General features: G+C 32.4%; 1 protein-coding gene and 1 long non-coding RNA gene across 2 annotated transcripts in view; one reads left to right on the top strand and one right to left on the bottom strand.

The window, feature by feature from the left end:
• Positions 1 to 6,413, bottom strand: part of LOC108738444 — a 107,664-nt gene extending 101,251 nt beyond the window's left edge. The window contains exon 1 of the mRNA XM_018471857.1: positions 6,328 to 6,413. Within this exon, the coding sequence (XP_018327359.1) occupies positions 6,328 to 6,329 (2 nt within the window). The 5' untranslated portion in view covers positions 6,330 to 6,413. The remainder of the gene's footprint in view (positions 1 to 6,327) is intronic.
• The window catches only part of LOC108738475, a 144,193-nt gene that overhangs the window by 103,765 nt on the left and 28,061 nt on the right, over positions 1 to 12,367 (top strand). Inside the window, exon 3 of the long non-coding RNA XR_003232071.1 lies at positions 8,444 to 8,568. This is a non-coding gene — a long non-coding RNA (uncharacterized LOC108738475). The remainder of the gene's footprint in view (positions 1 to 8,443; positions 8,569 to 12,367) is intronic.

The following is a 12,367-nucleotide window of genomic DNA, read 5'->3' as shown; positions in this document are numbered from 1 at the left end:
TTCTATGCTCGCGAACGGTTAATTTAGAAATTCGAAAAAGGTTGTTAAAGGTGTATGTTTGGAGCACGGCGTTGTACGGGTGCGAAACATGGACAGTGGGAGCGGCGGAAAAGAAAAGGTTAGAAGCGTTCGAAATGTGGTGTTATAGGCGGATGATGAGGATATCGTGGGTAGAAAAGGTTAGAAATGAAGAGGTATTGGAAAGAATAGGAGAACAGAGGACTCTATGGAAGTCAATAAGAAATAGGCGAGATAGGTTGGTAGGACACCTTCTTAGGCATGAAGGTCTAGTCAGAGACATCTTAGAGGCAGAAACGGGAGTTAGGAGGGGTAGAGGTAGACCTAGATTAGATTACTGTTCGCAAATAGTTAAGGATGTGGGTTGTTCTAGTTTTAGGGAAATGAGAAGTTTAGCTCAGGATAGGAAAGAGTTTAGGTACGTGTCCAACCAGTCTTAGGATTGACGCCCTTATGAGGATGATGACCTACATGACAGAATGTAAGTACAAATACATACGTTGAGAAAGAAATTTATATTTTTATTTGGAAAATTATATAAGTTTTAATATTCATGAACAGGTAGATTTATATATACCTATAACAAACGAAAGAGTGAAATCTAGAGCGTTTATTATTGAATTTCGTAAGTATGACCTAGTGTGAAATTTATTTTTTAATATTATCTTAAGTAATTCGATAAAACTGTGATGACTTCATATACAGTTTATGTTCGCGTTTTAACTAGCTTTTGAGGTGATTTCGTCCGTGTGAAATTTGATTATATCGCAAAATTCCACTTTACATCTTTAGCGAATAATTTTGGAAATGGACGCATAAAAATATTCATTTTATAGTGGATAATGTAGCGTTATACGGGGAACTTTTATGCGAAATGTTAAGTTTCCTGAGTCAGCAGGGTAATCTTAAGGGCCTGAATTTTAAATAGAAACAGGTTAGTCGGTGGTGCATTATTTTGAAACTAGCTGACGTTTAAATAGAAGATGCCTTTTCTTACGTCTTCTTTCCATATTCAGGAACGAGGATCTTTAATTAAAAATCAGCAATTTTGACGTTTTCGAGGTTGAAGAAAACAATTGAAAAACAGTGACTGGGTTTAGTTGCACACATTCTAACGCTTTCTGATATCCATTAAATTTTTGCAATTGTGCAACAGTTTTAAAATAAATATCGATCGAAATAGTAAATCAAAATCGGGAACTAATTTTAAAAATATTTTAAAATGATTTATATGAAATGTTTTACATTAAATTGTTATAGTTTAAAATGTTAGTTGGTTGTTGATTCATACTCACACACAGAAATATGCTTGTGACTCATTAATATTAAGGTTAAGTTCAAAGGTTATTGTGATACTATATAAAATGGTGTATTTGGTATGTATGCTACAAATGAGAGTTTAACTAATTAGTGAGTGTCTGTTTTACAAGCTTTATTAAATGTTGCTACCCACTTAAAATGAAAATTAGTTTCTAAACTGCTACTACATCTTAAACATTTAAGCAATATTCTATATTACGAGCAGTTTTAATAGGACAGTTTCATAAGTTTATGAGCAAAATAATTTTTGAAATAAAAAAATTCACAGTGGTTACAAAGAAACCCTGGTAATTCCATGTTTTCCAGTACAATTTATTATATTCTTTTCTGATTTTTTTTATTGTGATTTACTAATGATTTTAAAGATTTATTTTGAAATGTTAGAATTCATTTTTTTTTAAAATTCCTCGTTACTTTCGTGATATTTCTCGGTTGCATTAAATTCCCTGATAATCCCTGGTTTTCCCGGCTTGTGTCCCACCCACACCTACTCCTAATTAGACAAAGCAGTTTTGGAAACTTTTTGCTAATATTTTTACCGTAGAAACAGTGGAACCGTGAATGTTTTTAATAAGCGTAATTGTTTCGCTGGTGTTCCCCGCTTTAATATTTTTAGTAGCCATTTCGCTAATCTGAGTAAAAATTTTTTAATACTTTATATGCGACGCAATGTTTTTAAATCTGTTTTTTACGGTTTCATTACTTTACTTTAAATCTTAATTATCTCAACGAAGAATCGCTGGGAACATAATATGTTGATGTACTGGCACCGTTCCAGCGATCATCAGGTAGTTCCCACAAAAACGGGCCCTTCCGGTTTACATCAATCTTAACAACTGTCACCATGAAACTCAAGTTTACTTCCACTTTTAGCCGCTAACTTGTTCTCTAACAAACCGAACCTGATGCTTTTTTTTTTAATTATTTCAGGAATACTGACACTATTCAAAGGTCTAGCTAAGCTGTTGGTTACTTCAGTTTAATTTTGTCGGTTTTGGATTATAAAGTCAAAACTGTAAATCTTTTACGTTTAATTTATTATTGGAACAATAAATGTAGTAACCCGTATACTTACCTCAAGGAAGAGAAAGATACCCTTATCTTTCTCCACTAGTCGCAGGTAACAAACACTGCTGGTACTTCATAAAATTGGTGAATTTTTCTCTATATTTAAACAGTTTGTAATGTGTGTCTCTCTTTTATTGTTATAGGTACTACCTTTTCTTCATGAATCTCAAATAAATTACAGTGGCATTTTATTTAATATAAATTTTAAAAATGTGATTAAAACTAATTCTAATGTACATAATCTAATTAAAAAANATCCTAATAAATAATAAAGTAAAAGATTTACGATTCTGATTTTATAATCCACAAACGGCAAAATTAAACTGAAACGACTGTATTAGTTATTAAATATTTAAAAAAAAAGCTTTAATATGAAAAAATATTAATATACAGAAATCTACTGAAATTTAGTGACAAAAAATATTAAGGGTCTTTGACAAATAAGGTTTCTTAAATTGCATTCCGTTCCGAGATTGAATAAATTAATTAATAAATTGACGATAATTAATGTACAATAACTACAGAGTGGCTTACAAATTAATCTTATTTGACCGATTTTCAATTAAATCTGTTTGCTATTTTCAAAATTCTTTGGAAGTAATTTTAATACTGTCACATTTTAGTCAAATTCTGCATAAACTAATTCCAAAGGCCAAAATGTTTTTAAATTTCGTATGCAATATGTTTAATATGTTAATTAAAATTAAAATTTCATTATACCACCAAGGGGTTTTCCGCAACCTGAACCTCTTATTTAACGCTAAATTATGCAACTGGTACTTTTTAATACACCGTTGTAAGCGGGTTGCATTCGGCGCACTTCACATAACAAATGAATATTTAAATCGGTAGGGTGAAGCAACAGGCAGCAACCAGTGGCCCCAGCTGTGCCACATTGGGGTAACGCAATGGCAACCTTAACCCGCACGCGGTAACACGCCAACTAACCCACAGGAGTAACAGGTTACTGTAGTGGGAGAGTATCTCAGTGGGAAAACTGTAAAGGAGGCATGTGCGATGTACTTTTCGTTTGATCCTGGCTCCACCAGGATGCGTCGCGACGACGGCGTCGCTTTCGTGAAAAACGTCATCGATTGCCCACCGTGAGTGCGTGCGCCATTGCCAGATGTCGCTCGGGGTTGTTGCAAAAGAGAGACGACATTCGCGGATAAATAATAAACGAAATTGGTCGTATATAGGGCTGGAATTTCTAGTCTTTACTCCACCACGTTTTGACAAATCCACTGCAATCCTCAAAACCAGAAAATTTTGGAATTCATATCTAAATTGATTCGGTCAAACTTTACCCCGAATTTTTCCGCATAAGGGATGTCTATATGTCAACATTTTAAAAGTTGTTAAAACAAACAACAAAATTTATATCATGAAGATTGCAATTTTATTCATTCAATCTGTAGATACCAATCACAGCAATGTAAACGAATTTTTAGTCAATTTACGAACGAAATAACGAAACCGTCTGCTCATGGAGCTTATAAAGGAAGAACCCTAGACTAGAATCAATTTCAATTTGTCTTGTTCCGAATTCATCACAATGCTAGGTGGACCAAAGGACCAAAAAATGATTGCGTTTCCCAGAACCATTGATATGTAACTAGATATAATTTAACAGGCTAATTATTGTGAATGTAAGATAAATAAGGACGGATGTTTGTATCTTCAAAGTTGATTTTGATTTTTATCTCGGAATTTAGGCAAGTTAATTTGACAACCCTAGTCGCACATGATTAAAGTTCTCCAAAGATTGTAACGCATTGTATTTTTTATCTAGGTAAAAGTGAAGGGTGAAGAGTCATTAAGATTTTAGTGTCAATTGGAAATTACTCAAATGTAAAGAAATAACGTTTATGTTCGTACTAAAGAATGAAAGAATTTAACAAAATATTGCGAAATTTCTTGCAAAAAGGATAGTTATACGGAAAGCGGGATATATAAAATTGAATAATCAGATTACGAAGCTATTTGCATTGGTTAGTCTTCCCCGAAAATGTCACTTATGTAAAGTAGAACAAAGGATTATCTGGTTTAACTCATCTATCTTATCAACAACAGCGACACCATGTATATCGAAATTATGAAAGTACTCGTAGGTACAATTTTGGATAGATTAGAAATATTTAATTAAACTCCTAAAGGTAATAACAAATAAAAGAGTACTAACCCTAAAATAACCATAAAAAGCAGAAGGTACAATATACTTTTTGGTGGAGGTGGTGAATAATTACGTTTATCATTTTTGTTGTTATTATCATGGAATTACAAGATTGAATATTTTTTGCGATTCAATTCATTAATTTTAAAATCCTATAATATAATCCATTGCTAAACACAAATATTTGAAAATCCATCTGCAACCTTAGACTAATTTAAACCAGTATATTGTTTGTTTCATTTTTGATAATGCGTAAAACATATAAGTTCTTGAAGAACTATTCTTTAGAGAACTTAAACCCGAATAGACACGAAAGCAATTTAATTCCAACAAAACCATTTTTTAGGAACCCAAACAAATAAAAAAAAAAAACGAAATTCACCAATGTTGAATGTAAAATGATGTCACAATATGTATTTTCACACTCGCTTTATTTTCGACTCGCGATGTAAACCAATTGCATTGCATTAGGCCGAATGAAATGCGTCAGAAAATCCTTTAGGAAATTGGGGACCATCTAGTTTTATTACTGATCTATATCACTGTGTAATGGTCGATTTATTTTACACCTTGTTGAGTCCAATTTAAGAAAAGTGTCATTTCACTTAAACTATCTGTTGGATGAGTTGTAAATTTATTATTTATTTAATCATTTTGATCGTAAATGTCAAATATACAGTCCTGATCAGTAAAAATGAATTACGAATAGGAGCAAATCAAAAAGTACAACGAGATCATTTTAATATAGTTGTACCTACTCATAATTGGGTGCATTATCAATTAACAGGATTTCACTCTGTTATGTATTTTTTAAATAAGTAAATAGATCAATCATCGCAATAAAAATTCGGTAACCAATAAGATCGATAATTGTATGCTCAATTATTAAACTATTAGTTGTTGTTACACCAACATGCGTAACTACTCGACATCAAAATTTATTGTGAGGGTATTAATAACAAAAAAATAGCATATACAGTTCTAAATCTACTAGGGGAGGTGTTTTTACAAGTGAAAGGAATAACGATAAGATAATTTTGCTTTTCTTATAAACGAAAAGAATTCATTTTCATTTTCAATTAATACATCTAGTTAAAGGTTTTGGCTGAAAGAACAATTTAATTTAATCATAGAGTCTTGTAAAATAAATTTTTAAGGAGCTATCAATTTGGGATTTACATTGATTGATTGATCGATTGGGGCATGAACATACTTATCAAATAAATTTCGGACCGTTTTTATCATATGACCATCATTTAATTAAGTATAAACTTCTTGATAAATATTTTTCAAACTTTTTATTTTGTTTACTCTCATCGGCGACATCAGGAACACTACCTAATCCTCGAAAACTTTTATTCCAAAGACCTCAAAAATTGTTTTGGATTTTACCGACGACAGAATTGCTATGAAACTTTTAAAAGAGGGAAATAAAGTCTTTAAAATGTTGCGCAACTTTTACAAACTAATACAAGAAAATTCGTAACAAAATTCGGACGAAAGGGACGAGCACATCTTGTTTAACATTAATAATAATCCATCTTGCGACAAAAAAACAGCAAAAGAGTAGACATACGAACATTTATAGAAAGACTAAAGAAAAACACATTCTCACGACAGACATGAGAGAAAACGAAGACATTCAATAAAAGGAAAGACACAGGCATACACGAATGTATAATACAGGTACAAACACAGAAAGAGTTTTAGTTTATAAGAATTTGAATTAAAAAAAATGGGATATTTACATTTTGTTCGTGTGGTACCTGTTCGCGTGTGTGTCGCTGTTGCACAGCGTGCGCAACTAGCAGAGAGATGCAACAGTTAATCTTTACACAGTCACATATACAAAGATGCGCTTATACAAATGATGTTGATGCTGTGGGGACGGCGCGGCGTCTTCAACTCACTCTCGCTCGCTCGCGACCGACGCGACGCGTAGGCAGGCAATAGGGACGGACGCGCCCCGACGACGCTAGACAGCGCGACGCCGCAATATTATTACTGAGCTGAACCCCATCGCATGTGCCTATCGAGGACGACGTCGTCGACGACGACGCGTCTTCTCGGTCAGCCCCTGTTGCTTACATTATCATTTCTCTGCGAGTCACGACGCATCGACATTTACATATGTAGCTATACATTTAACGACAGGACACAGGACACAGGTCACTTGTAATAACAGGAATAAATCGAATCAAGAAATGACATAATTAATCTTCGTTCAATGGGACGTAAAATGTACTGAAGACCAATTTAATAATATGCAACAAATTGCTTCACAATTTTTTAATAAGAAAAGATCTACTTACCTACATAAGGGCATATTTTGTCGTTAATATTATATATAAAGAAAATTATCTGAGTGCTGTCAGAACAGGGCAAAGTAGTATTACGTAAATGAAAGTTAGTATCAGCTATTTCTTATGCTGAAATGTACGATGTGTTGCATACCTTTTTACAAACAATTCTTTTAAATTTAATTTTTCAAGCAATTTTTAACACAAAGAAGGTGATTAAGCAAATTTCGACCACTAGAAGCAATGGTGTTAACAGTTTCAAACTCAAAGTGACTGACAGGGGGGAAGAACTTGTTACACTAATAAAATGAAATACGACATTAACGTAAGGTAGTTTCACACATTAAAGTCCTTTAGACAGTTTTTTTATTAAATAAAGGGCACTTTTTATTTCTTGGTTGTCCAGCAGATTATTTTTAATGGTTTTTATTAGAATACAAAAGTTGAACATTATTTATGCTTAAATTATGGATAAATGTACTTAACACAATTCTTGATTTTATCTCCAATGCTATAAGTATTTGTGTTCTTTGATTCTTACATTCAGAAGTAAGTTACTTTGTCCAAAGCATATAACGTCAATTCTTCATAATTTGATTGGCAAATCTAATACTTTGTCTTACGTTTATTATTAATTAAAAGTTCTTCTATAGGTAACCTACTTTATTATTCGGAAAGCCTTTATTTCCATTTTTGGAATCACTTATTGCGCCAGAATAAAGAATATCGGTATTTTCTTTGGTTTACTGTGACAAATTGTTTGGCAGTTTTTGTCAATAATTTTAATCAACATCTGAATAGAAATAAGAAAATTTAAATAAAAGAAGTCACGATTTCTTTTTTCTTTTTATAAGGTCTTATTCTGGGCTTGGTTTTAACTTATTCAATTCCCTTTCGTCGTGTATCTCTCACTGATTATTATAAATAAATTCACAAAGCAAACAAAAGGATTTAATGATAGTCAACCACTTTTCCTTTTGTGATAAAGATTCATTAAATATATTCATTTCATAAAGTTTTATTTTTAAACTGACTTGGATTTCTTTATGACAGCTTTTGTGAGATTGATCAATATTAATATATGTATAACTAATACCTTTAAGCTAATATAATATAAAATTAGTTTTTCCAAAAAAAACACCAACACAGATTATCGCATGCTGATATTAAAGATAGGACTGTTACGTTGTATTCTTTGATACTGGAAAGCACTAATTTAATATCAATTATTATTTGCAATGCATATTTAGCCTTATTGCTGAAAGCGTGCATTATTTCTTCGGTTTTCAATTTAATCAAATCGTTTGTGTTTTATGGCAATAATTCAATCAACCTCATAATTTGTTTAGCGTTTGTTTGCAATTTAATATTTACGTAATAAGTGTACAAATATAGACAGGAAATGTTATTTTAATTAATAACTGATTTTGTCATTCCCATTTCAAGCGTATTAATGAAATTACATTTGTAATTCAGGAGATCCTACAGAGAAGTACAGTGTGTTTCTTTTTTTGGAAAATCAAAAGCATCAGTAACTAAAATATTATTTCTTCATTAATTACAGATTCAGAAGATAAAGACGAAATACTACAAGTATCAGAAGAAGTGTTGCCTCAATAACGATCTCAATCTTGTAAATGACTGATCCGCTACCAGACATATATATGGTCAAAGAAAAATAAGATTAAGGTAAGAAATTTGTATACTTCTCTGTATTATTTTGTCAATTAATTAGGAAGAGGGAGGAATAATCCTTGTAAAGTCCACAAATTACTGTGGCATTGTTGTTTCTAATCTAAAAGACAAGAAATGTTTGGAAGTGTTGTAAAACACTCTAAATAACCCCAAGGCCAAAACGCTAACTGTCCAAAGTACTAAAATCTAAAACCATGTTGAACGTTTAAATACTAGATAATAACTTATGTTACAATCCGGGAAATATGACTCGAAGTGTAATTGTAATGTTTAGTGGACCTTCCTACTTAACAGCAAAACAAAATTAAACTAGATAGCCGTGAATTAGAAATAGGACCTTTGTCACTGTTAAAAAAGTTTGATTAGTTTTTTTCAGAACTTTCAAACAAATAATTATTTCTAATTTCCTTAACAAATTTAAGATTGTTAATATTTATCTTACGATTTTTAGTAAGAAAAGGATAAGCAACACTGTATTTTTTATTTCTACCAAACTTGGCATGAGTTAAATGCTCTTTGAGCCTAGCGTGAACTGAGCGCTTGGTTTGTTCAACATATTTCATACTACAATCTTTACATTCAATTTCATATATCCCCGACTTTTCTAGAAAAGGAATTTTATCATTATCAAAGCTTGAAGGGAGTTTAGCTCAGTATTGCCCATCATATATTTTCATAATGAAAATCACATCAATATTGATAATCCTAAATTAGTTAAAAAAGAAATTAGAAATAACACAGACACATGAAAAAACAATTTCGTCCTTGGGGGTTCGCCTATGTATGCTGCATGTATTTGGGGTCACTGAATCCAAACCAATTTAACTCCAGCACGTCAGGGTTTGGAGATAACCTCAAAAACCACTTCAAAATACACTATAACCGCGTTGATCATGATAATCCCAAACGATTTTAAACCTTAAACCCGTAACTAGATTGAGCGCTACTATTTCAGTATCTTGATTGCGGGGATATAGGGTTATGGGGTTATAGAGTCGTAGGGGTAAAGGCTTAAAAGGTTATGATGTTATACATTAAGCGAAAGAGTTGATTGGTTATAGAATTGTCATGATTAACGGTTTTACTGGAATTTAGGGTGTTTTTTGAGGTTATATTCAAACCCTCACGTGTTAAGGTTACTAAAAACATATAGTATACATAGGCCAGATCTAAAAGAACATTTTTTTTGTGTGGCTGTTTGATAGTTTTGAAAATATTTTGTCGTAAATGTTTATTTATAAAAACCGATCGAATTTTTTTAATAGTGACAAATGTATGTATTTTCTTCCCTTATCATTATAACCAAAAGGATTCGTGTTGAAAAGTGTTATCAAAATTTATATTAAAGCCCCAGAACCGCTCGTGTGGCAAAGATTTATAGGTAAAGAAAGGAAGTAATATATTCTCCAAACTTTACGTTCAAAATGATTGTAAGAATTCATCAAATTCCACTTTAATATTGTCACTGTTGGCCTTTTTATGAGGTGTTAATAGTACAAAGTTTGAAACTAATCTAAATTTTCAACGCGGTTGAGTCCCATTCAACGATTTACTTAGTAAGTTTTTGTGGGGGGAAGGGTTTTAAGGCCAATGGTATTCTTCAGAGATTTAATATACGTCAAAATTCTCTAAATTCCCGATGTTTACCTGCGTTAGAAAGGGAGCTTTTTAAGCTTATGAACTTCGGATTTCGCTTTCGTATGTATGAATATTTCATTAGAAGTAGGTTTGTAAAGGAATTTTCCCTTTCACTTTCGGCTTTCACAAAACCTTTGTTCTTTGGATTATCTATTCCATTCAATATTTTCCACTGTAACATAAAATTAAACTCTAAAGGATGTACTTAACGCAAAAGTTAACAAAATCAATTTGCTTTTGTTTGCCGTATTCTCTCTCTCCAAACTATCAAAAAAAAAAAAATACATTAGAATTTATTAAGAGCAGGATGCAGGAAGACTGAACTAGTATATAGGATTTTTGATATTTTTAGGAATATAACCTTAAAGAAGGAGGTAAATAAATTGCTATTAGTTTTACTCATGTTCTATAAATGTTACATTGTTATTTTGCAACTGATATATGTAAGAGAAAGCATGAACTTCCATTACTATTATACTTCGTTTACTTTCTGTAGCGATGTGACCTTCAGTTTGACCGGCGCAATGTAGAAAAGAACAGCACTAGGCCAGAAAAGAAAGGAGACAACTCTCGGCCAAACTCTTAACCGGTGAAGAACTTATAATCCGTACGATACTGCACGGAAAAATTGACCTTATTATCCACTACAATCGCATTGCTCAAATGTGCTGTTATTGGTACTATTTACTACTGAAAATATCAACGGGATGTTTATTTATATTTGAAGACATATTAAAGGCTTTAACGCTTGTTTTCGTCTCGCGCTACTATTCATGATTGATCAAAACTATTGGCAGGTACTGTATGAAAAAGTATGTTTAATGAACAAGAGTCGAGAATATAATGAGCTTTTTTCTCCCTACCTATGATTTTGTCAGCGCGCATCCAAGACATTGGAAGGGGCACATCGCTACAGAAACAAAATGAAGTATAATTCATAACCTACTCCATCTACTAATTACTTGATAATTGTATATCGGTAAAGCGTTTAATATTATTAAAAACAGGACAGCTTTAGGATAAGACATACAGGGACAGAAGACAGAAGGTTGAATATGAACAATATTAGCATCTAGCAAGGACAAGTTAGAGTTAGCTTTAAATAAAAATTGAAACACCGTCCGACTATTTATTGCGAGACTGTTGCTCTAAAGTCGAAAAATAATTTGGTAGATTTAGACTCGATTTTCACTGTACGGGATAAAATGAGAGAACAACATCAAACTCACCAGAACCGGGCTCAGTGTTAGGAAAAAAGGGATTCAGGAAGATGCCTGTTCTAAGTAATTTGCTTTTGAAAAATTGCTACGTGGAACTGAGGATTTGCTTATTTTAGAATTACAGGCGTACCTAATGTATATTTATTATGTAATTATTAATAAGGATTCGCGTATGTACCTATAATACTCCCTTATGTGTGATGTTTCCGTAGAGAATAAAAGATAAAGTATATCCAGAACGAACGTTGGAAACGAGAATATCTAATTTTCTTTTCCGCAACTACCAATATGTTTGGCAGGTCTGCAGGTAATCGTCGAATCAATTCGGTTACTCACACGGCATAAAAAGATACCTCGCACCCCATCGTCGAAAGCGTCCGCCTAATTTTTGCACGTTAGTGACACGGAAGAGGGGTAATCTCCCAGAAAAGATAAATTGCGCTAAACTCTCGTATGCCCCGTAAATCTTGTGTGAAAATAAAAATGGTTTGGTGATTGTTATTGGAATCCGGAATCGATAAATATGCTACAAAAAAAAACAAATAAAAATAGTAGCAAAATGTTCTCTGTTTGCTGATAATTTTTATGCATTTTATATCGGAAGAACTATGGAGGGCAGAAGTAAGGAGAACTATCTCGTATGGGGGGGATGTTGGAGAAGTTAGAAAATTTAATATTTTTAGTGACTAGAATAGTTAGTGACAGTCCAGTACACCAAATGGAGTTGCCACCTTTTCAGGCTTTACATAAAGTATTTCTCGACTAAAAGGTTAAAAAAAAAGTACTCAGCATAAAAATAAAGTATTTTATTTTTTGTTTTTAAAAACGTATTTTTTGTTACACCTAGCAGCCAGTAACAAATTGCTGTCGCTCTTAAATACATTAATAGCCTCTAAACATGGCAAACAAAGATTTAAGTAAACTAAAAGTTCATT

The sequence above is a fragment of the Agrilus planipennis genome, unplaced genomic scaffold (genome assembly GCF_000699045.2).
Source record: "Agrilus planipennis isolate EAB-ADULT unplaced genomic scaffold, Apla_2.0 scaffold20, whole genome shotgun sequence".
Taxonomy (NCBI): Eukaryota; Metazoa; Arthropoda; class Insecta; order Coleoptera; family Buprestidae; genus Agrilus; species Agrilus planipennis.
Note: the sequence above shows the minus strand (reverse complement) of the source record. Positions and strands in the feature narration are given on the sequence as shown.